At 44.6% G+C, this 26,408-nt stretch overlaps 1 protein-coding gene across 2 annotated transcripts in view; it reads right to left on the bottom strand.

Moving 5' to 3' along the window:
- THSD4 (thrombospondin type 1 domain containing 4) overlaps positions 1–26,408 on the bottom strand; it is a 551,960-nt gene that overhangs the window by 301,051 nt on the left and 224,501 nt on the right. For both annotated transcript variants that reach the window (XM_026478433.4, XM_057303654.1), the window contains one exon: positions 4,162–4,298. In XM_026478433.4, the coding sequence (XP_026334218.1) occupies positions 4,162–4,298 (137 nt within the window). The remainder of the gene's footprint in view (positions 1–4,161; positions 4,299–26,408) is intronic.

Raw genomic sequence — 26,408 nt, 5'->3', positions numbered from 1 at the left:
GCGGGAATGGAAGAATAGACACAGTGCTCAAGGGGGTCAGCCAATGGCTTCTGAGCAGAGTCCACCCAGTGGACAAGGGTGGCCACAGAACGGCACTGGGGGCTGAGGGGACAGTGTGTACATTCTCGTGGACGCACAACCCTGCAGGCCAGCTGGCTCAGGAAGTAACACGTCCCAGCCCGGACAGCACCGGGGGTCCAGGGAGGCCAGGCAGGAGACAGATGAGGAAGGGCCTGGACTTTATTCCACAGGGGAGCGGGAGCCACAGATGGAATTTAAGCAAAAGAGACACATGTTTTGAAAAGGCGTTCTGTTTTGGAAGGAGGCAGTGAGGACAATAAACTCTGAAGAGGAGAGAGACCTAAAGAAAGCACATGGGTTTCTTCCCATCACCTATAAACTACTCTTCCTATTCTGATGAACACTTCAGCCTAAAACACCAATGTGAATAGTCAACCTCTGTGTGACCCTTCATGTGTCTGACTCAGCTCAGCCTCACAGTGCTCTGTAAAATGGCGACTGATAACTCCTACTGAGGAAGCCATTGCAAAGACAGATGGATTGTCAATATCATCGTGCACGTAAAGCACGCAGCGCAGTGTCTGGAACTGGTCTTCTCAGAAAAGGCTCCTTGCTGGCCACATCAGCTCCAACACCTTGCTCCTCTGAGGTTTCCCATCGGCCTGTTTATCATCACAAGGCACTTCCTCAAAGCCTGTTCCTTCCCCACCAAAGACTCTTTGTGGGGGTGGGGGGGTCTTGGGGTGGTTCTCACTTTCAGGGTCATTCAAGTCTAGGAGTCTGAGGCTTCTGTAAGCCTGGTCTCCAGGGAGTTGAGAGTATTTTTTTTTTCTCTTCCTTGTCCAAGTGACCCCGTTCTTTCAAATGCCTGCTATGCCACCGAGGAGAAACTTTCATCTAGGTTTATTAAGTGCTGAGCAAAAATAATACATGTGTCATCAAACTACTAAAATCCAGAGTTATTTAGACAGAGCTGAGATCAAGCAAGAAAAAAAAAATCACAGCACAGTTAATGTGATGCTTAATGATAGACATTGTTACTGTGCTCTCTGTTAATTAGATATAAATGCTATTTCGTTCCCATAAATGACAATAATGATTGGGCAGGGCTAGAAGTGTCTCAGAGACTTCTCTGAAGAATGTCCAGATGTTCCTATTTGATGTCTACAGGGAAGGGGTCGAGTTGAGGAGGGGAAGGTCTCTGTGGGCTCCAGATACGTTCTCTTGCTTGAGGAAAAGGCAGTTCTTTCCCCTCAAAGCCTATCTATATGCAGTCCTGAGCCTGAAGACAACTTTTGGGATCCTTCTGTCCCTGTCAAGAAAAAAAAAGTTTAACCCAGCACTGAAGGACTGTAGAGGGGCCCGCATTTTGTCTGGCCCTCAGCCCCTCATCAAGCCAGTCCTAGGACGTCTATATTCTTTCTGCCCCTTTTCCAACTCTTGGATCTAAAGCACAGAGGAGTTCCAGCAACAGGGTAAACACAGGCTGGCCAGCCGGTGCTCTGCCAGCCCAGGAACAGAACACTGCAGCTTGCATGGGCTGGGCCTGGGGCCGTTCTCTGGCTTGGTGTCAAGGGGGACAACACCCTTCTCTCTCAGCTACTCTTTTGTGGGTTTAGCTCATATTCTTATTTGAGGCTCGTCACCTTTCATTAACTTTTGTTGCAGACCTGGGTTTGCATTTGGACTTTATGTGGCCAACGGAGGCTTTCTGGAGCCATTTCAGATAGAGACGCTCATGTCCGCGAGTGACAGCTCTCTCAGCCACAAGTCAGCAAGGCAGAGATATCAATTTGAATTCTGGGCTTCCAATCAAATATTCAAAAAAGGACACTGTACCCTTTGAAAACTGCAAAGTAAACAAAACTTGGGCCTGGGAAGCAAATGTACTTCTGATTATTCTAAACTGAAGTTCTAAAGGGGACGGGATAGTCAGTGATTCCAACAACTGCAAGGGAGGGAAATTTCAGGCAAGTGCACAGAGAACAAATACGCAGTAATATCAAAGCAGCCCTTCTAACATCAAATTCCTATTAATCTACTCACATCCTGGGGAATGTTTATCCCGATCTTTTAGCAATTATCATCTGCAAACTATGCCGCCCTATAGTCTGAATGGTTTTCAACAATTAGTAAGTATCCATACCCACGTCCTTACAAGTGTTTGTTTTTCTTTCATATCATCAGGTCATAGACACTTAATGCAACACTAGGAAAACATGCTCCTCCAGTGGAAAGAGCCCACATTTCATCTTCCTTCCAAGTCATGACACCATTCCATATGTACATTTCTGAGTTTTGATTAACTGTATTTTTATCAAAGTGTTCTTTAGAACTTTGCTACTTGAGGACCAGCAGCATCAGCATCACTTGGGAGCTTGCTAGAAAGGCAGACTGTCCCTTCCCCAGACCGGCCGAATTAGCATGTGCAATGCCCTGGCATTTCACCGTACAGTTTTCTCACAAAGACAATGTGAGTTTCACGAGTCTGTAATCTACCAACAAACAAATGAACAAAGAAGATGCTTTTGCATAGGAAACTCAAATACAACAGGACATATGTGGATATACACAATGTATTAACACTAATAAATGTCAGCATGCTTACTAAATGCCAGACGAGGAGGTAGGTAACGCCCTCCTCATGTGTTAGAGGCACAGAGCACTTATGTAACCTGCACAAAATCACACAGTAAATCACACAGTGGAAGAGGCAGGATTTGAATCCAGGTGGTCTGACTTCCGTGGGCATGTTTTTAACCATCACACTCCACCCCCTCCTGGCACTGTGCACCTGTATCCAGGAAATGAAACAGCTCAGATTCAGGGCCTAAAAGAAAAAGCTAGGTTGCTGTACTGCCCACCATTTCAGGCTCACATTTAGAAGCAGAGATCATATGAGCTGGAGACCAAAACCTCTAACACCCTCTTGGGTATGATCCGAGGTCAGCGATGCACGGAGAGCGCATGTGGAACTCTGTAGTTCCCCAGATGGGGTGGCAAATGGTGGCCAGACAGGACTGAGCCCCACTGTGCTTCCCATCACGCTCCCCTGTCTCTTCCATGACACGCCCTACCTCTCTTGGGGTTTTGCTCTTCCAAAGATCCCTCCCACCCATCAGATAGCCAATGACAGCTGCTCTTTTCTTCACTTTCATTGAAAATCTGAGAACATCTGTTCTGCTTGAATAAGTCATTTTGCGTCCTATTTGAAACCTCCTCATTAAAAAAAAAAAGTCTGGCAGGGGAAGACTGTACTTATACGTCACACATCAGTAGCTCTTAAACTAAACAATGACATAACAGGTCATTGGTATAACAGGAACTTTCAGACGTGATAACAAAAGAGCTCCTCCTTTGTGAAAATCAAGCCTGCCAGCTACTGGGCGTTAATTAAGATGGCGTTTTAGTCTGGGCTCCAAAGAGTCATGTACCTGCCAGGGTCTTAGCTCCACTCCTACATTTACAGATGCAAGAAGGGTGGCAGTCCAGGCCCAAATTCATGTGGCCATGGAATCTGTGCCATCTCATCGAAGGTGCCTAGTGCTAACCGAAGGGTTCTTCCTGGCACAGGTTAGCACCTCACAAGGATGCTCTCAAGCCCCAAGTGTTTGCAGAATGTGGGGCATGGAGTTCCTGGAACAGACTTCACAAGTCCAAAGAGGCCGAGAACGCTTCCTGTTTAAGGTACAACTCTGCTACAGAAGGCACTGAACCCATTTCATTTGGAAGCCTGCCCCATCTGGTGGGAGGCAAGATAAACTACACCTTGCCCTTAAAATGCCACCCTCGCCCTCGTGATGCGAACAGTTTCTTCACGGATCCAGCAGTGCCTTTTTCATAATCTCCACTTCAGAGGGAAGGAAGGATCGCTGAGTCCCCTTTGATGCATGTGGTGTAAATATAAACCACTTAATACCTGAAATGCCAGCCCGACCCGTGGAAGACGTCCTACAATCAAACACACAGAAGAGGACCAAGCTGCCCTAATTGAGCCCACTTGTCCCAGAACTCGTGGTTCAGTGCTCCGTGGGCCGTGGGGAGGGAAGAGGCCACAGCCTGGCCACACATGATGGAATCGGCAGTTCCAGATCCATCACACGGAGAACGCGCTACAGACACCCAGTCTGGGGCACTTACCTTGCACTGCCCAGACACGCAGATGGCCGTGCCATTCTGGTCACAGGGAGTACCATCAATGACCTTCTCAGCTTGCCGGACGTAGAAGCGGTAGCCCATTGCCTGGCAGTTCAACTCACACTTCCGGTTGCCCTTTACTACCAAAAAAAGAAGCAAAAAAAAAAAAGCATCTTTTTTTTTGCTTCCGGTATTCCTTACTGAGATAAAATTCACATAACATAAAAATAACCATTCTAACCAAAGTGTTCAATTCAGCAGTTTTTAGTATATTCCCAATGTTGTGCAACCATCACCACTAACTAATTCCAGAGCATTTCTTTCACCCCAAAAAGGACCCCTGGACCTGTTTGCTGTCACTCCCCCCCAAAACCCTGGCAACCACCAGTCTATTTTCTGTTTTGGATTTGCCTATTCTGGATGTTTTGTAATCACACACATCTTTTTTAAGATTTTATTTATTTATTTGATAGAGCACGAGGAGGGAAGAGGCAGAGAAAGGGAGGAAGAAGACTCCCCACTAAGTAGGGAGCCTGATGTGGGGCTCGATCCCAGGACCCTGAGATCAAGACCTGAGCAGAAGGCAGAAGCTTAACTGACTGAGCCACCCAGGCGCCCCATAATCACACATTTTTTTAAAACTGTGCTGAAGTTGTGACATCTCCTCATATTTGATGGCTGAGGGAAGGGATTGGGTCTTGATCTACTGGCCTATAACAGAGATTCAATGCTGAGCAGATATCATAAAGGGATTCTTAATGCATCTCACAATGCAAATAATAGACTCTAAGAAATCCTCCCATGCTTTAACACCGTCGTAATTACATCTTACTTATCAGCAATCACACTGAGCACAGAATTTTTATGTTCTTCTTTAAAAAAAATTTTTTTTACTGAATATCTATGCAGTTATATCACCTTTATGCTCTGTTAAATGGCTGGAGTTTCCTGTAATAATTTCTCCACTATGAGATATTTAAGTGGTCTCCCCATCACCTTAGGCGGAAATCCAAAGTCCTCAGCAAGAGATAAAACATCTTTCAAGAGTTGAACCTTGCCTACCTTCACAGTCTCCTTTCCTACTGCTCCGCCCTAAATCCTTGTTCTGTTCCCAGCTAAGCACTTCCGCACTTCCTCTGTCCGGCTAGTGCTTACCTGTTCCTTCTGCCTTTGCTTCACTAGCTAGTACCTGTTTCTACTTGGCTTTAGTGCCCAGGTCACCTCCTCTGGGAAGCCCTCCATGGATCCTGATCTTGCCTACACACCCATCCATCTGATTCGGCCCCCTCCACGATAAGATTAACCAAACTTGAGGGCCCACAGGGATGCGTCTGTCATATTCACTTTTGTATCCCCAGCACAGCACAGAGGTGGGCACAGAGCAAATGCTCTAACAACCCCTGAGGAATAAAAGGAGGGATGAATAGGGGCGTCTGAGTGGCTCAGTCGTTAAGCGTCTGCCTTCGGCTCAGGGCGTGATCCCAGAGTTCTAGGATCGAGCCCCACGTCAGGCTCCTCCACTGGGAGCCTGCTTCTTCCTCTCCGACTCCCCCTGCTTGTGTTCCCTCTCTCGCTGGCTGTCTCTCTCTCTGGCTGTCTCTCTCTCTGTTGAATAAATAAATAAAATCTTTAAAAAAAAAAAAGAAGGGATGAATAAGTAAATAGTGGCCTTTATTTATTTACTATTTATTTATTTTGGCTTTCTCTCCTCTCCCCCGACCAGATATATTCCACCATGGAGTCTTTCTCTCAATTTCTGTTACTTCACACAGAGCCTGGTATACAGTCAGTGCTTAACAAATGCTAAATTAATGACTGCTACCACCAACACCTTCTGAGCAATTTAGCTGCCTCCAAAATAAGAAGGAGAAACTTTTTCAGGCGAGATATATTTCCATATCCAAAACAGAGAGACGAGCCAAGTACACACTGATTTTTTTTTTTAACTGTTTTTGGAGACAAGATGAATGCTGTGCTCAGTCATAGACAGCATGTTCCAGGGTCATGCCTTTGTCTGAAAATCTGATTACTGGATTGGATAACACTGACTTTTTCCTACACAACACAATACATCATATTTTCCCCAGTGTGGCTGCCTGACTGTCATAGCAATGCACTTCACTCCAAAGCCATTGAAAACCACTAACAGGAAATAACACGGAGCCTCCGGGACCACAAGGTTTAGGGAACGCTGAATCTTCTATGTACTCCAAGCTCTATCTTAGAAGTCAAGAGACAGGTTTTCTTACCCTGGCTGCCCAAAAGATATAAGACGTGATCTCGGGAAAATCAAAGAGTACCAAAGATGGAAAAGTACCTCTGGGAGTTATCTAAAACCAAGCCATCTTTTCATGCATTGAAAACACAATGCCACAGCAGGCCTAAGAAAGGGGCTGACAAGGAAGGGATAAACTAGTCTCCAAAGCTTGCTTTCGCAGGTCATCAATCTACCCGGACCCTGCTTCCTCCTTCCCAGCTCCTCGCTTCTGAGGTGACAGCAGGAACTGTCCAAGTGCATTACATTTTAAGTTATAAGAGTGTCTGAAAGGCAGCCTCACACGGGGCAAGGGTTTGGAGTTCTCACTTCTCTTGGCTTTCTCCCAACTACCTCTAGCCTTTGGGATACTATCTTTTGCAGCCACAATTTTATTTCCCAATATTCGCAATGGTATTACAGAAGAACATTCTGAGAACAAAAGATATGGCCGAACGTGAGACAATTATGGCAGAATCTCTGAACAGCTACATGAAAGCAACCTGGAGGACTGGCCTTAAGTCTGGGCTCCTCCTACCTGTGTTCCAAACCAGGCCCTAGGTCTGACCCTCTGCCTATGTGGCTTAGACAGTGTCCCCGCCTTCTCAGACTTGCAAGAAGGGAAAAGGGGGCTCTAGCAAAGAACTGAAACCTGCAGACAAGGGACTGCCTAACACAACTGCCTAGAATCCTGCTGCCTTAACAATACTCAGCCTGGTGTGTCTCATGAAAGTGCATAAGGACTCACTTCTCTCAGCCCCACATACACTTCCCAGCCACCTTAAAATTCCACATAAAAATACATTTGTCGGGCCTCAGATTAAGGTTTTTCATGGATAATCACTTCATTCCTTTTTTTTCCCATGAATACAATTACAATTCTCATGCCAAGAGCCTCTTCTCCAAGCAGATTTTATCATGGTTGTATCGGTGCAGACAGAGGAGGAAAACAGAAGAGTGTCCATGAGCAGGGAGCAATGGGCTGAGAGCAAAGTGGGCACACCTTTCTCTCCCTGATTCTCTTAATGCTCTCCCTCTCTGCTCTCATCTGCTACCCAAATGTCCTCCCCGCCTCCAAAGGGAACACCTTTATATTCCACACACGGAAGGGGAGATTCTCAGTGTGTCCCGGGACCAGAAGCACAGCATCACCTGGAAACTTGTTGGAAATGCAAATCCTGGGGCCTCACCTCCAACTCCTACAGGAGAAACCCTGGCAGGCTGTATTTTAACAAGACCTCAGGGTGACTCTGGGGCAGTCAAGTTTGGAGCCACAGCTCTAAGGAAAATCAAGTAGTGAAAGGCTTGGAGGCAGTTGACTATTCTTACTTTGAATCCAAGATGTTCAAATTCCACACCTAAATTTCAAAGGTAATGTAAGCACTATCTGTAATCACATTAAGAATACTGCCGGTTATCTGGATCCCTGATGGTAAAAAAAGCCCTCTTATTGTTAAAAAAAAAGTGCTGCAGATTACACAAGAAAATTCAGGTGACTTAGAAGAAAGCAGCTAACAGAGAAAGCTGCCCTCAAATACAGGTCACTCACTGAACTGTGTTCCCTTGGAAAACCCACTGATACAAGAGTAAAGACATTTTTTTAAAGAAAGACTTTATCTGAGAACAAGAGAGGGAACACGAGCGGGGGGAGGGGCAGAGGGAGAGGGAGAAGCAGGTTCCCCGCTGAGCAGGGGGAGGGCTGAGCCATGCAGGGCTCAATCCCAGGACCCTGAGATCATGATCTGAGCTGAAGGCAGATGCTGAACTGATGGAGCCACCCAGGCACCCCAAGAGTAAAGACATTTTTTAAGTGATAAAGGACAAAGAAAATAGAAAAGGAGATAACACTTACAAAATTTGGAAGGTAGGAAGCAAAAGGACCCATGGAAATGACAAAGCAGACCCAAGAAAACTGAGTCTAAGCAGGAACTGAAGCAACCAAGTCACCTAATATTGTTGCATCTTCAAGAGATAACTTTGGAAACAGGGCAGAAAGCAGCCCTAAAAACGGAAAAATCATCTGTAAGTGTGGTTAAGAAGTAGTCAGAGATTCCACTCTCCAGAATGGTTAGCTCAAAGCCTTTGAAAATCGACTCCTTCATAAGAGCAATGAGAATACTGTCAAAAGATAGCTGGAGTGGTTATACTAATATCACACCACATAGACTTTAAGATAAAACTTGTTACTGGAGACAAATGATAGCATTTTATGATGACAAAAGAGTCACTCCATTAGGAAGACAACAACAGAGTCCCAAAATACATGAAGCAAAAACTGGAAGAACTGAAAGGAGAAATAGGCAATTCAACAATAACAGTTTGAAATGTTGATACCACGCTTTCAATAATGAACAAAGCAACTAGACAGAAGATCAGCAAGGAAACAGAAGACTTGAACAGCCTTATATACCAACTAGACCTAATAGTTGTCTATAGAACATTCCACCCTACAACAGCAGAACGCTCATTTTTCTCAAGTGTACATGAAACATTCTCCAGGAGGGAACACATGTTAGGTCATAAAACAAGCCTTAATAAATTTACAAGGACTGAAATCATACAAAGTATGTTCACTCACCACAATGGAATGAAACCAGGAATCAAAAGCAGAAAGAAATTTGGAGATTTAAAAAAATATGTGGAAATTAACATACATCTAAATAACTGATCAAGAAAAAAAACCAGAAGGAAAATAAGAAAAAACTTTGAGGTAAACAAAAATAAAAAGACAACACATCAAAAGTTATGGGATACAGCTGTAGCAGTGCTTAGAGGAAAATTTATAGCTATAAATACCTGTGTTAAAAAGAAGACCTCAAATCAATAACCTAATCTCCCATGTTAAGTACTAGAAAAAGAACAAACTAAACCCAAAGCCAACAGAAGGAAGAAACCTAGAATGGAAATAAATTATACAAAGAAGGTACAGACGATAGAGAAAATCAATGAAACTCAGGGCTGGTTTTTTGAAAAGATAAGCAAAACCGACAAACTTTTAGATAGACTGACCAAGAATGAAAGAGAGAAGGCTCATAATACTAAAATCAGGAATAAAGAGGGAACATTGCCACTGACTATACAGAAATAAAAAGGACTTCTAACCAGGGCAATTAGACAAAAAAAAAAAAAAAAAAAAAAAAAAAAGGAAAAAAGCATCCAGATTGAAAAGGATAAGTAAAACTATCTGTATTCACAGATGACCTGATCTTGTATATAGAAAAATTTTTAAATGCACCAAAAAACTATTTGAACTAATAAAAAATTTCATCAAGGTTACAGGATATAAGATCAATATGCAAAAATCAGTTATATTTCAATAAACAATATGAAATGAAATTAAGAAAACAATTCCATTTACAATAGCATCAAAAAGAATGAAATATTTAGGAATAAATTTAACACAAGAAGTTTAAGATTTATACTGAAAACCACAAAGACTTATACACTGAAAACTACAAAATATTTTTGAAAGAAAGAAAGACCTAAATAAATGGAAAGACATCCCATGTTCATAAATCAAAAGACTTAATATTATTAAGATGGCAATACTCCCCAAATTGATCTACAGATTCAACACAATACCAATCAACATACCAGCTGTCTTTTTTGCAGAAATTGACAAGCTGTTCCTAAAACTGATATGGAAATTCAAGAAACCAATAGCCAAAATAACCTTGGCAAGGGAAAAGTTGGAGGACTCATACTTTCTGATTTTGAAACTTACTACAAAAGTACAGCAATGAAGACAGTTTGATATCATAAGGCCTGGCATATAGATTGATGGAACAGAATTAGACTCCAGGAATGAACCTTTATATATATGGTCAATTGGTCATTGACAAGAGTGCCAAGACAATTCAAAGGGAGAAGAACAGTCTTTGCAATAAATAGTGTTGGGACAAGTTTGCATATCTACATGCAAAAGAATAAAGGTGGACCCCTACCTCACACCATATGTAAAAATTAACTCAAAAGGGAACATCAACCTAAATGTAAGAGCTAAAACTAAAAAATTCTGGGGCGCTTGGGTGGCTCAGTCGTTAAGCATCTGCCTTGGGCTCAGTGTGTGATCCCAGGGTCCTGGGATCAAGCCCCACATCAGGCTCCTCCACTGGGAGCCTGCTTCTTCCTCTCCCACTCCCCCTGCTTGTGTTCCCTCTCTCGCTGGCTGTCTCTCTCTCTCTGTCAAATAAATAAAATCTTGAAAAAAAAAAAAAAACTAAAAAATTCTTAGAAGAAACATAGGCATAAGTCTTCATGATAGTGGATTCATCAATGGTTTCTTAGATAATATGATATCAAAAGCACAAGAAAAAGAGAAAAAAAATAGATAAACTGGGCTTCATCACAGAACTCCATTGAGAAAATAAAATGATAATGCAAGGACTGGAACAAAATTTTTACAAATCATATATCAGATAAGGCACTTGTATCTAGACTCTATAAAGAACTTTTGTAACTCAATAGTGAAAAGACAATTCAATAAAAAAAAATGGGCAAAGAATTTGAATAGACATCTCTCCAAGGGAGATATATAAATGGCTAATAAGCACATGAAAAGATGCTCAATATCATTGGTCATTAAGGAAACATAAGTCAAAATCATGATGAGATAGCACTTCACACATACCAGGATGGCTTAAATTAAAAAGACAATAAGAGGAGATGTAGAGAAGTCAGAACCTTTGTACAATGCTGATAGGACTGTAAAATGAAAGAGTTTCTTCAGAATACATTTGGCAGTTTCTCAGGATGTTAAACACAGTGCTACCATATGACCCAGCAATTCCACTTCCAGGTATACACCTATGAGAAATGAAATCGTACTTCAAAAAACTTGTACATGAATATTCATAACAGCATTATTCACAATAGCTAAGAAGTGGAATCAATGTAAATGTCCCTCAACTGATGAACAAATAAAAAAATGTGGTCTATCATACGTGGAATATTATTGGACAACAGAAAGGAAAGAAGAACTGATACATACTACGACATGGTGAGTCTTGAAAACGTTGCACTAAAGGAACAAAGCCAGTCACAAAAAGTCACCTATTGTCTAATTACATTTATACGAAATGTTCGGAATAGGCAAATCTATAGAGGTAGAAAGTAGATTAGCAATTCCCAGAGGAGAGAATGGAGAGAGAATGCTAATGGGTATGGACTTTCTTCTTGGGGTCCATACTGAAATTATTCAGTGGTAATGGTCGCACAATTCTCTAAATACACCAATAAACACTAAACTGTAGTATTTAACTCGGTGGCTTTTATGGTATATGAATTCTATATCGATAAAGCTATTATTTAAAAAAAAAGAAGAAGAAACAGCAGCAGTTAGCTTCCTAGATCTCCAGGAAATCATCAAATAAATAACTCAAGAAAATTTCTGTTTCCAGATTGAAGGACTCCACCAAGTGCCCAGGACAGTGGTGTTAGGGGTAAGATTTGATTCTATCCTACTTATAATTAATAAGTTAGCCTGACTGTTTCGTGGTTACAGATGGAGGATACGAGACCCCTGAGTCAGAGATAACGGACTTCATTGCTCTTGGAAGAGCCAGCAGCATACCCATCAGCGTGTTTATACCATTCCCCTTGCCCCCAAGTCTCACAGAGGCGATGCACAAGGGCCCGGATGGATACTGCACACGCAGTGGAGGGACACTTTGCTTGAGGAACCTGCTGCATTTCTGGAGAAGCATTAAGGAGCCCTGCTCTTTGCCCTGGGTGGAGATGTAGCTCATCCTTCAAGGTTGCTCACGGCAAACACGCCCTTGAGAAATGACCTGGTTTGGGGGTGGGCAAGGCCTTGCATTCTTGGCATACTCCACAAGACCTGCAGGAACATAAGAAGTGTCTCCCAATGCATGGATGATAATGAATAACACCGAGGCACGTGGCTGTGAAATTTTAAGACACTTGGGACAAAGAAAAGGTAAAAGAGGCTACCAAAGAGGAAACAAATAAAATGGTGTTGGATTTCTCAACAACTTTGAAAGCGAGAAGATAAGTGAGCAAATGGCTTGTGATTTTTGAATGAAAGTCATTTCTAGAATTTTCTATCAATCACTAGAATTCTATATCAAGTCAAATTATCAACCTTTGAGAAAAAATAAAGGCATTTTCAGAAATTCAGTTCTTTGCACAATTTCCCTCTCATGCACACTTCCTAGAGAACGTATTCTACCACAATGAAAGAACAGACTAAAAAAGGAGAAGGTGTGGGATCCAGGAAATAGATCTAACCCAAGGGAGAAGCAAGAGGGAATCACAGGACTAGGGTGAAAGGGGACCCTGACAAGACAAATGTGCACTAGGCTAGGATTAGAGCAGGCTGGAAGGGTCAAGGAGAGGGGCACTGGCTCATGGTCACCTAAGTGTCTGACTCTTGATCTCAGCTCAGGTCTTAATCTCAGGGCTGTGAGTTCAGGCCCTAGGTTAGGCTCCATGCTACTTTAAAAAGGGGGGGGGGGTGTCAAGGAGAAGCTGAAATGGGTAAAATATCCAATCAAATTTAAGATTCTGATATTTTAGTATATTGAGATATCCAGTTATCTATAGAATATTTACACAATTTAGAAGTGCTTGAGGTTGCCTTAGCGTGAAGTACACAGAAAAGCAGACAAACTAAAAGGAAAAAGCTATTTATTAACAACAAAGAAAATTAGGATTGCAGGGAGAGATAAGTAATCACAGCACCTGGAATGGATGCTACAATGTGAAGCCCAGATTACCCACTAGCACCACCCAGTCCAGGTCAGAACTCCCCTGGCAGCTGGGAGTGCACCTGCTGGTAGCTCATAACTGTGTCTTTCTGGAACTTGCCCTCAGCCTAAGGGAGCTGACTCATGCCAGGTTAAGCCTCCTCCCCAGGGAGAGTCCAATGACTGGTCCATGTGGTTGCACAAAGATTGAGTGGGTCTCAATTTTGGGGAACTCTGCAAGCTAGTCCAGCTCAGAGCTGTCCCACTTTGCATCTCCCCGCCCCCCCCCAGGCATTGTTCCGGGATGAGTCTCCGGTAAACACCGGGCACGAATCTCTGCCTCAGGCTCAGCATCCTGGAGACCTGAACTAAGCTAGTACCATATGGCTCAGCTGTGAGAGCCCACACACATCCACAGTGTAAACAGTGGTTACTGATCTAACCAAAACTACAACATAATTACACTGAGAGAGTATGGGATGGGAAGTGTGCACGTGTGGAGAGGTGGAAGGAGAGGATGATGAAAGTGGGCTCCATCCTCATCTTCAACAGAACACATGTGAAACTGAAAAATTCAGAAGCAACAACATAAGCAGTATTTACAGATATGAAAGTACATCAAAAGAACAGCTAAAATAGTGGGGGAGTAAGAAATACTGGGGGCAGGGTAAAGTTTGTGGAACTATTTGTTTCTGTAAAATATATGTCTGCATAACTTGGATCAAATGATGAAAGTTAATTTTAAAAAGAATGGCAAAAACTCAGGTTCAACAATTCGAGTTCCCAGAAACGGAATCCTTCTGCAATTTCCGTCAATGGTAGGCTCCCTCCCATCTCTGTTCAAAATTAACACAAAACTGTCAAACTCCCCGCTATCTTTTCAAGAATTTTGCATCAGTGGGACAGCAAAACAAAATGCTGCTCTCTAGGAAAGCAAAACACTGCAGTAGTGTCGAGACTCTGGACCTTAGCTAGCTTTGCTAACTTCTGAGGTTTGCGCTAGCTAGGAAGCAAGAGTGGCAGGAAACAAGGTTCACACCTTGCCCAAACCGCACATTCTCCCGTCCTCGTGTGAGAAGGGAGAAAATTTCAGGTAAGAAAAGCGGAGCTATCCTGGGCATAAATACACAAGGCTATTCTTAGAGAATGGGTGACATCTGTGGTTAGTTTCGGCTCCATTCAAACTTCACAAGTTCACTCCAAGTTTAGCACCGAAACCTTCACTTCCCAGGCTCAAGTTCGTTTTTTGTTTTTTTTTCTTTTTCTTTTTTCTTTTTTGGTGGAATATATGATATCCCTGTGCAAGAAAAGCAGCCTCGTAAATGCAGCTCATAAAACTCCGACGTGGCAGGGTGCTTACCCAACACATGCTGATGAGTGAAGTGTAAATGAATTAGAAACACGTGGAGCAATGTCTTCAGTGTATGGGCAGGGTTTACATAAACGAAAAGGGTTTGGCCCAAAGCTGGAGCAAGGGGGGCAGTTTGCAGCACTGGCTGGGGGGTGAATAATCCAGGGGACCAGCCAAGCCAGGCTTGACCCCTGCCTGCATTATCGAGGGAGTATTCCTCCCGTTTATGACAAAGGATCTGCCTGCCCTTGAACTCCGCATTCTGGACTAGACGCGGATGATTACTCTTTAAACTGCCTTCCCCCCAGATTGCATTTTCCAGGACAAAGTTATGGAAAATAAGATGAGGAGCATGCCTCTAAGAGCCCAGACTCTTCTCTGGAATTAGAAAACTGTTCTGAAAAAAATCAGAAGAGAAGAGGGACGAGACTGTCTAATTCTTAGCTTTTCCCGTTCTAGAAAGGAAATTGTTTGGGGCGCATTCTGTTATTAAAACTCAAATGCAAAAACATGCAGCGTATCAACCGCTAACGTCCCTAACCTTCAATCCCACACTTGTGACTCCTATGTAATTTAAATTTTAGAAGGTCACATGCAGTGCCCCACTCAATCTTATTTCACCGACAGTCTTAACAGGCTTAGAGATCTAGATTGTTTACAGTGAACAGAAATGTCTTTTGGAAATGCTGAAAAATTACTGGCTCGATGTTCCACAGGTGGTAAATTCCTCTTAGCGTCATCGCTCACACTTAAACGTAGTTCTAATCTGCAAGGCAGTGGTTCTCAAATGCTAGTGTATTCAGAGTCACCTGGAGGTCTTGTCAGAGTGCAGATTGATGGACTGACTCCACGCTTACAGTTTCTGATTTATCAGGTCTGGGGTGGAGCCCCCTGAATGTGCATTTCTGACAAGTTCCCAGGCGACGGCACTGATGCTGGTCCAGGAACCCTACTTTGAGAACCACTGTTCTAACTGAAGCTGTTGAACCAGGATGGAGAAAGGAGACCTGGCCATAAGCAGACCACTACCTGACACCCTCGGAATGAATTGCCAAAGCTGCCATAAGAAAATGATGCATGGCCAACTAAATAAATGGTCCAGTTCCAGGCATGCAAGCCAACCCGTCAAGACTGCAACCCTCAGGAGGCCTCGCAAGGAGGAAGTTCCCTGCTGAGCTGTCAGGTGCAGCCCACGCTGTGCAGGAGGGGCAGGAAAAGGAGCTTCTCTTTCCTTAGCATCTGCATCTGGATTTGGCTGCCTAACCTCTTCCCACCTTTTAGAATTTTTATGTCTACTGTTTATTGAGCACCTACTGTATGCCAGACCCTTCACACAGATACTAACCCAGCTAATCCTCACCTATGGAGGATGAGGACACCCAGGGCCACGCAAGCTTAGTGACTGGCTCCCGAGGCAAAGGTGAAAGGCGGTAGAGCTCAGCTTTGAGCCCGGGGCTGTGGAACTCCGAGGCACTGGTGTTCCACCCTCCCACTCTGTGCTGGAGCCCAAACCTCTTCCAAACAGAGGTTCCCACTGCTGTGCTGCCAGTGGATTATAGCTGGGACACCACTCACTCCAAAGTCACCTACTGGAAGCCAAGTTACCTACCTGGCGGGCTCTATCCTGCTTGCAGCCCTTGGTTCCCCAAGGACTGTGGGTCTCCCCTCAGACAGCTAGCTAACAGAAGTCCGTTTTCCTGCCTCACTCCAGCGGCTCCAGAAAGTAGCTTCTGTTTCTGTTGTGGATTTCGAAGCCTAAGCCCCTAATCTGCCCAATTTCCTGGCATGCTCATATCAGTCCCGTGGCGTTTGTGCAGAACTGGGTAGCTCTGCCCTGGTGCTGGACACGCGCGCTGCCTGTCGACCTCTCCTTCTATTCCCGCTGTAATATCATGATAGAATCAGAAATACATTGGTTTTGGACCTCAGTTTCTGGCACAGAGCTTCTAAAACCTTTGTGATTTCCTGAGAGATGGGATGAGAGGCAGGGTCTTTTGTTATTCACAACAATCCCCTTTCAAGCATACCTGAGCTTATGCTAATGACTGACTGTTGGTAGGCCCTAGATAACTTCAGGATGGGGACTTTGGAAGACCAAAGCATGATTAGAGGGTTGGAGCTGGAGCTCCCCCCTGACCTCCGGGGAGGGGAAGGGGCTGGAAACTGGGTTAATCACCAATAGCCAATAATTTAATCATTTGTGCCTATGTCATGAAACCTCCATAAAAAAAGAACTCTTCCGGATTGGCGAACACACCCAGGTGCTGGGAGGGTGGCATGCCCTTGGAGGGCCTGGAAGCTTGAGCTCCTTCCCTCATACTTGGCCCTATGCTTTTCTTCCATCTGACTGTTCCTGAGTTCTATCTTTTATCATAAACTGGTAACAGTAAGTAAACTGTTTTCCTGAGTTCCATGAGCCATTCTAGCAAATGTATCAAACCTGAGGAGGGGGTCATAGCAACCTCCTACTCAGAGCCAAGTTGGACAGAAGGTAACTTCTGTAACTTCTCTGCAACCCACTACTTGTAAATGGTGTCTGAAGTTGGGCCGGGGCGGCGGGGGGGGTGGGGGGGGGGAGGCTTGCAGGACAGCCTCTAACTTGTAGGGTCTACACTCACTCTGGGTAATTAGTGGCAGAGCTGGATTAAATTGCAGGACATATGGCTGGTGTCCACAGAGACCTGGAGAATTGCTTGATGTGGAAAACTCACACATTTGGTTTCAGAAGTGTTGGGAGTAGAAACAGATCTTGGTGGTTGCCTTCTCCCCATGGCCACTAGCTTCCAATGAGGAGGGTCAAACCCTCTGCTGGCAGACGCCGGGTCTTCTTCTGGGTTGACAGCCATTGATACACCTTTCTAGAGCACAACCCAATTTTCTTCAGAACAGGACACATTTCTGTCAGTGCAGCAAGCATTCAAGAAATCTCTTTACTCCCTCTATCTGCTCTGCCACCAGGCTGTGTCATTCATTCATGCTGGACTCTTCTCTTCCCATTCACTTCTCCTGCCCAACCCCAGTCCAGGTCCTCATTAGCTTGTGCCAGAAGGGTGACTGTCTCCTGGCTGGTTTCCCTGATTCCAGCTCCCTACCTTCTCTTCACTCATCCAGCTTAAGCTATATTACCCCCAAAAACTTCCTTCTTCGGGAAAGAGAGGGGTACCCCTCTTAAGGACCTGTCATAGCCCTACACTTGTTTCCCATGAAAACTAAATGCCCACCCTCCCCACTCCACCCTTTCCCCAAATGCCCCATGGCTCTCCTACCACCATGGCTCTGCACACGCCATTCCCCTTGGCTGGTATACCTCAGGTTCTACTCTCTGCTCAAGCAAATTCTACTTGACCTTCCAGATGTGACTCAGTCCACCTGTTCCTAGAAGATTCCCCTAACCATACTTGCCCCACTGATCTAGCATCTCTACTCTAAATAGAATGTCACACCTAGAAAGAACCTGTCCCCTACTCCTCTCAGTTTACACAGCAGAAAACTGAAGCTCAGAAAAGTGAACACATTTGCCTGGGGTCATGCTGTTCATCAATGACCTCGCCACACTTAAAATGCAGAGGGACTTTCTGAATTAATAATAATGATCCCTAACATGGCTGGTTAAGTAGTGGTCGCAGTATGCCAAGTCCTGTGTGAGACACCACATAGGCATTGTTCCATCTTATCCTCACAACTCAGCGAAAGAGATCTTGTTATGACCTCATCTGACAGACACGGAACCTGAGGCTCAGAGAGGTTAAGGAACTTGCTAAAACCCCCACCACTAGAAAGTGGTGAAGCCAGCACGGTTCCAATCCAGTTTTGACCCAGAAGCAGAATCCTTATTTTCATTGCCTGTTGAACCCTTACTTCTTTCACCTGGGTACAAATTATGTCCCTAAATAGAAACTTATTTCCCTGAGGTAAATAATGGTACTTCACAGGGTATCACGTATGGAGCAATCCTCATTCATTCACCCAAAACACACTTATTAGGCACCTACTGTGTGCCGGGCACTGTGCCAGGATCTAGGTATAAGCAAGTTAGTAAGACAGAGTCTTTGCTGTCATGGGACAATCAGCACTCATTCATTTTACGAATTCACTTACTCAGTAAATATTTATTGCGAGTCTACCTTACTCCGGGTACCATAGTAAGTGTCGAGGAAATGATAAGAAAAAGAGACCAAGTCCTTGACCTAGTGCAAGACCAAGTCCTTCCCCAGCCTCACAGGAAAGGCACCACTCACTAGCTATCCCCACGATCAAACGTGAGACTATAACCGAGGAGGACAGTTGACCAGGTGAAGGGGCAGAGAGGAGAGAAGAGGATTCAAGGCAGAGGTATACCAGACGCCATACCCAAGAGGCAGGAATGTGGCCTCTTCAAGGGGTGAGAGACACCTTGGTGGCTGAGGTAGACCATGAGGGGAGATGATGTGAGGGGAGAGCTTGTGAGGGGAGATGATGTGAGGTGAGGTCGCAGAGGCAGACCCAGGCCATGCCACACCATCGTTCTTACAGAAAGAACACACGTGTCTAGAGCTCTACGACGCAGCGTGGCCTGCACTGCCTACACGCTTCCAGACAGCAGAACACAGAACGGCAGTAGCTTCCTGTTGGGAGCAAGTTGCTAGACGCTGAGTCTCCTGGGATTCGGATCGGCCGACGAGGCCCGAGTGACTGACCTCTTTCTGAAAGGTTTCCTTTTTCCCTCACGTCACAGTCAATCTATGGCTAGAAAAAGGGACTAAAAACAAACCCCGTTATGGAAAAAAACGCCACGTTGTTCAGAACTCTTCAAGCTGTGTGACATGTACTGTTACATCTTAACATGTTACATTTAATAAAAAATAAACATTTGAAGGGGGTTCTGTCAGTCGAAAGCCAGTTCGGCCAACTGTCAGGAAAGCAGGCTGACAGCTGCACTAGACGCGGGAGGTCATAACCGGTTTCTTAGAGCTTGGGAGAACACAGATCTCTCTGAGCGGATACGGACATTGTAATAAATGGAATATACACAGATCCTCCAGAAAAATGAGGTGGCTGGGGTTTTTCTCGTCAAGAACGAAGGATGTTGAGAGCTCTGAGCAGGAACTCAGGGCAGAGAACTCTGGAACAAATGCCATGTAAATTAGAAGTGTCCGAAGCCAGGGGAACCCAGAGCCTGAGGAAGGGGTGCCGCCAGTGCAGGCAACAGCCAGAGGAAGGTGGCCTGACTTCCCATCCCCCACTATTATCGCCTTCGTAAAACATGCATATGTGTGTATGTATGTGTGCGCATGTGTGCGTGTGTGCGCATGTGTGTGTGTGCTGCGTGTATATTATGTCAGTGTGTGTATATAACGTATATACTTGGGTGCACAAATACATGGGTATATATGTAAGTTTATTTATATATGGAGTATGTTATGTGCATGTATGTGTATACATGTGTGTGCATATGTGTGTGTGTGCGTGTGTGTACACACGTATCTTCCAGTCTGTTGGCACTGAGCCAAAGCAATCAACAGTGATAAGAACCCAATGCGGGCTGGTTCATAAGGCGGAAAAACTTACTGCATGAATGTGTGGGCAGCAGCAGAAAAATCCACATGCCTGAAAGCCAAGCAGTGGTTCTAACAAAAACCCTCTCTGTCTTCTAAACATTGAAGAGCAGACATGGGAAAACACTGGAAAGAGGTTTCAGCAGGAAGAAAGTTCTGGTGGTTTCAGGGAAGGAATTTTTTAGTATGACAAATTCTCAGAATTCGGGGGAAAACCGCAAGGCTTCCAGCTAATCTTGTCTCCACTTTTGACAGAAACCAGGGAGCTGGGCACTGGCTGTGGTTCACCTGAGTCTTCGTGAACTGCATGTGCTCAGCACACACTCTGTGCCCAGGAGGCAGAGGGAGCTCAGCAGGTATTTCTTGATGTCATGCTCTCTCGTGGCACATTCCTTCGCAGCCCCCCGGGGGCTCTAGGCTCAGCTCTCCCTGTCAGGCTTTAATAACACTCACCAAAGAGTGACTTTCAACACGAGTTCTTCGCTGTCCTAAGATGGGTTTCAACGATATTGTTCGTTACGATTGGGTCTCTAACTCCTCCACTGCTTTTTTACTGTTCTGGAAACGCACCATGGGCACTCTCACCTCTGTGGCTCTATTGCTTTTGTTTGCCTCTCCAGAATGTCCTTGATATTCCAATATACCTACACAAACCCCACCTTTAGCACATGTTTGTGAAATACACAAACATAAAAACTGTGGCAAGTGGAGGCAGACCCCTGCCTCCCCCCTACCTCCAGGGAATATGAAACAGAAAAATTGACTCTGCTTCGGGTATCAGGAAAGGCTTTACTAAGGAAGTGCCTTTTGAACTGAAACCTAAAGGAAGAGTTAGTTTATGAGGGAGGGGTTAGGAAGGAAACTGTCCCAAGCAGTGCTACCAGCCTGTGTAAAGGCCCTGTGGCAGGAGGTGGAGTAGAAAGAAAGTCGTTGTAGCTGGACAGCAGACAGTATGCCAGCCTGGAGAGGTGGCTCTTCTTTAAGTCCACAGTTCTTGTGATCTCTCCGGATTGGGTTGCTAATAAAATACAGGATGCCAGAAAAAATTTTCAGATATACAACATATATTACATGGGACATATTTACACTAAAAGTTTTCAGTAAATCTGAAATTCAAATTTAACTGAGACTTCTTTATTTGCTAGCAACCTTACTCTGGATGTAACCAAAGGACATATTTTCTACATAACTCGTTTGTGTTCTTAATCACAACGGGTCTTATTTTTTAGTTGGCTTGATGTCTTTCTCTCTGATGACTTCAATCAGAGAATCTTAGAGCAGGAAGAGTCCTTCTAGAAACCAGCCAGTCTGACCTTCTACATCTACAGACAAGAACAGGAGGTTTACTCAGCAAGGCACCTGGAGCTGCTCAAAGTCATAGATAGAGACCCCACTGGGGCTTCTTCCACGCCTCCCTGCGGTGCCTAGGACGGCACTGAGCACATTAAAAAAGAGCTTAATCAATTGCTCAGTTGAATTAACAAGCTCATTTACATGCCTCTGTACAGAGGGGGATGAATAGACACAACCCCAGACAGCCAGGAGCTTTCCAAACAAAATAAACAGCAAGCCAGACAGAGAAGGGGCCATTTGCCCATGCACAAACACAGGCGCAGACACAAAGGACCCCAGCAAGTGGCTGCTTCAACCAGCTACACTCCTGCCTTTTCCTGGAGATTCTACAAGAGCCCAGAACCAAGGCTCTCTTCCATGCTGGCTTGGTGAATTTACTCCTGCCTGGTGGCCCATTGGATTTCCATGGCATGTGTGAAAAGTGATCATTTTTACCTTAGGATGAAAACTGTGACCCTGAAGGGATTCACCAGCCAGCCTCATTTGTCCCTTTCAGGCCCCGCGTATTTGCTAAGAGACTTTTTTTCAGGCCCTCTCTGCAGGCAGAACACGTTCCATCCAAATATGCACAACCACCAGAAGAAAAAGGCAGGGCGGTCCCTCCACCACTATTTACCAAACGAATGCAGCCCACCACATTCAACTCCCCTGAATGCAGGGGCTAATCCCCCTGAGTGAGCTTGGCTTTCATTCCAGGACTTTAAAAGACGTCAATCCATCCCAATCACAATCAAATGCAAGCATTTCACTTTCCGAAGACAAACAAGGATTTGGACAAATGAGAAACGGAGGTTCCCTTGTGGAAGGATGAAAAGCGAATTCAGCAGCTCCGGCTGCCTCTCAAAGAAAGCACCGGGAAGGATGTTCTAGCCGTGGCCACACAAAGCGGGGCATGAGCTCATCATGCCAGAACCTAATTGAAACCTCAGGCTGCAACAGTGTTTTGTGATATTTGGGGGAAAGGATGGGCAGTGACAAAAAGGAAAAACAAAAGATGTGTACAGAGGCAGCATGGAAAGCAGCCCACTTCTTGACTGTGGGACAATTTGGATGGTGGCCACTGAATTAAATGAGGTGTAGCCTTCTTCCTCTCAATCTCGCGGAGACCCAAAGCCGTTCTGCAGAACTTGCTGCTGCCGGCATTAGGGCTCCAGAGCCAAGGCCTTTTGGGTCCATGAGGACCTTCGAAACGCAACTGTATTCAGAGAAATGCGGCAAAAAAGGTGCTGGTTAGACGTTTAGGCAAACCAGCCAGCATTTGCAAATCTACTAAAAGGCATCGAGGCAGAAGAGCGAGCATGGCTCTTGCACGTCCTTAGCTGGGTCTGCATCTGAGTTCCATCACATACGAAGCTTGTGTCATTGGACAAATTATGTCTCCAAGCCTTGCTTTTCTTCTCTTTTAAAAAAGTGTTCCAATGCTTATCTCGCAGACTTGCTTGACAATCACACAAAAGAAAGCTTGTAAAAGCGCAGGCACTCAATAAACGTTCACTTCCTTTCTTCTCCCCTGAAACTGGAGGCCCTGGGAAGTGGCGGAATGTCTGTGTTGGGAAGCTTTATAAGAATTGCAGACATAGAAATAATCTACCTCTCCAAGTGTGACAACCCCTGGCAGTGGAACGATGGGCTCAGTGGTAGTCCCCAGCCGTCTCAAGGCTTTATTAAAAGTACTCCCTTGCTTGCAGGGTGTTCCTTGATGGCTGGCCTTCCCCAAAGCCCTTCCGAGCTGCCTGTTCTTGGAATTGTCCTTGATAATTGTTGTAGAAGCATGGCCAAGCTAAAATGTGCCTGGAAGAAGAGTAGAGAGAGTGGTTCCATGCTTCTCGGTGGCCCTTCAGGCCTCAGTAGCCAAACCTTGGAGATGCCATTCAGGAACTCGTTATTCCGTTTTCTTCCTTATGACTCTTGCAAATTGCCACTTGCAAGTTTCATTTCATTAATGGATCTGCACAAAGAAATGGTTTGCCTCTTCCTTTTTCTGGGAGTCTCCTGTGCTCTGAAGGGCCACACTCTCCTGCAGTTCAACCACCATCCGCTGACACACACAGGTCTTAGTGAGTGAACTAGGCCTTCAGTAAAATTTCTCACCCATAAGCATGCTAAGACTCATTGAAAAATCTGTGAGGACAGAAGTGGATACCTGGAAAGAATGTGCCACAACTGTAGCCATAGCCAGTAAACCTTTGGGATATTGGCTCTTTTCCTCAGTCCCTTACTTCACCTTGACTTTGTAGCTATAGCCTGAAGCTCTGGTTTCCTTTGGATAGATTTGGCCAACCGTAATTACTAGAAAAAATTAGGGGAGAGACCAGAAAAAGCATTCTCCTTAAATGCCCAATATATTTGAAATGAAAGGATGTGATCTTTTCAACTGGGTGATCCAAGTTATTACCTACCCCCGTCCCACTACACTCTGATCGGGCTCCAAGAAAAATTCCTAGACAATCCAAAAGAGTAAACCACTCCTCAGGGCACAACTCTGACAAATGGGCAAACACAAGCTTAGAGCAAGGACATTCAAGGTCTTTTCCCTGGGTTCAGAGAGCTGGAGGTCAGGGGAAGGTTATATGAGAGTAGACATAGGGAGGCACAATAAGTACCACTGAATTTAATCTTGTAGACCTCGGTAAAGGAAAGTCAAACTTTCCATAGTTTGTCTATGCAATCCGGAAATTCTCCAGTGGTTCTACCCATATTTCTAAGTCCTCTCTAATCCCCCGACCCTGCTTTCCTTGTCCAGTTAAAGCCATACAAAGAGTTCACCAAAAACAGACAGTCTCATGACAATCAAACCAGATAACATAAACAGAGAGGAAATGTTATATAAGCTCCCTTAAACCTTTGGCCTAGATTCCACTGGGCCCATCCTGTTTGGTTTTTGATACTAGGTATATAACGGCAAACGTTAGCATTTCCTGATTTGTATCCTTTTATCTGAAAATGCAGGCATTGCTTAGGATATGCTGTTCATTCTGTTTTATTATTAAAAATAGGACCAACATTTCACACCCATTGGGATGGCTGCTGTCAAAAAAGAAAGACAGAAAGAAGGAAAGGAAATAGGTGGGGAGGACTGAAGAAATTGGGAGCCTTGCATACTGTTGGTAGGAGTGTAAAACAGGGTGGTCACTATGGAAAACAATATGGTGGTTCCTCAAAAAATTAAAAATAAAATTACCACACAACCAGCAACTCTACTTCCCAGTATATATCCACAAGAAGTGAAAGCAGGATCTTGAGGTGAGGTTTGTAAACTGGTGTTCACGGCAGCATCACTCCCAAGAGCCAAAAAAGTAGAAGCACACCCAAAATAGAATAATATTTCCAGGGCGTGGGGCGGTGGGGAAATGGGGAGCTATGGCCGACTGCTGAAAGTTCTGCAGGATGCGAAGAGTTCCGGAGATGGGGTGCACAACAGTGTGAGTGTACAGAACGCTACTGAACTGTGCACTTAAAAATAGTCAAGACGGTAAATTTTTGTTACGTGTGTTTTGCCATCATTTTAAAAACCATGGGAATGGGATAGACTGATGATGGGTAGTAAGGAGGGCACGTATTGCATGGCGCACTGGGTGTTATACACAACTAATGAATCATCGAACTTTACATCAGAAACCAGGGATGTACTGTATGGTGACTAACATAATATAATAAAAAAACATTTTAAAAAAAATAAAAACCATGGAGCCAATATGCCAGAATTCATACAAACCTTCCAAGTGATAGTCCAAGGAATCAAATCAACACTCAAATGGAACTCTAACTAAAACTGGTGGCCAAATTCCCATAACGGGGATGATCTCCTACCAGACCACTCTGCCCTACCAAGATCTGCCGGCTGGTTTCTATTTTTCCCCTCTTCCTGTGAAGCTGGGCATAGAGGAACAACAGAAAACCTTCTGGAAGGGAACACATCCTGTTAGATGGAAAAATCAGCCGTTCTTTGCAAACAAAGATGACATTACTGACCCAAAACCAATAAAGCAGGCCTGAAACCTGAAGGTTGCTGTGTTCCCCATTACTGGGGATACATTTTCATCGCTCCACCCACCTTCCCCGACGCTAAAGTGCCTGGCACATAGTGGGTACTCCGTGTGGGTCTGGTGAGCAAATTAAGGAATCACAGAAAGGCGAGGGGGAGTGAGGTAAGCAGCTATACAGCAGAAATGTAAGAAGCCCTCAAGAGTGTTAAAAACACAAATCGATTGCCTCTTTCTGGACAAACTCAAGGGATGATTGATGTGAAACAAAGTAAGTTCTTGTGAAAGTCTCGGGTTTTACTGAGAATGCGTGCTACCCTGAGTGCAGTGCTGACCTGCCTTCTGGGTACGTGTGTATGGCACAGAAGCAGTTCACTGTTGACAGCCAAATAGCAAATGCCTCTGCCTCTCCCAGGAGAGATTAAATAGCTCTGGGTTGAGAAAAAAAAAAGGGGGGGAGATCAAAAGAAGATCCAGACATCCCTGGCTGGCAGGCTGCGAGAGGTCCCCCTGGCCAACGGAGGGTAACCTTTGGTTGAACTTAGAGGAATGTAGAGAAGGGGTTCTGGGCTGGGAAGAAAATCTCCAAGATGCTTCTAAGTTGTGCTGACCGGGAGGACTCTAAACCGCATGCCTGAAACTCCCCGACCGGACCATAATATTTACTTCTAAGACTTTGCCGTGCGTACTGCTAATTAACAAAAAAGTTTCTCCCCCCCCCCCGCCTTTTTTTTTCAATAATAACACATAAAGCAAATTCAAGGTCAAGGTAGTGTCTTTGTATGACTAATCCAATGTTTTTGGGGGAAATAAGGCAGATACCAGGCAACATAATTCATGCCCATCAACCCATTCATCCCCCTCCTGGAATTTATTCGGAGACTAAAATCTAAATGAAGAGTAGAACATATTATGGTTTTCCTGAAGATGTATTTGAGTAAATTTTGAGTTCTTTAAAAAAGAAAAAAAAACTCATTAGGAAAAAGACTTTGGGGGAAATAAAACATTACTCCCTTTACACCTAAGGCCATGGAATCTATCTAGGGCCAACCTCTATGGAAGCCCTGA

Source organism: Ursus arctos, unplaced genomic scaffold (assembly GCF_023065955.2).
Source record: "Ursus arctos isolate Adak ecotype North America unplaced genomic scaffold, UrsArc2.0 scaffold_28, whole genome shotgun sequence".
NCBI classification, from domain to species: domain Eukaryota; kingdom Metazoa; phylum Chordata; class Mammalia; order Carnivora; family Ursidae; genus Ursus; species Ursus arctos.
Note: the sequence above shows the minus strand (reverse complement) of the source record. Positions and strands in the feature narration are given on the sequence as shown.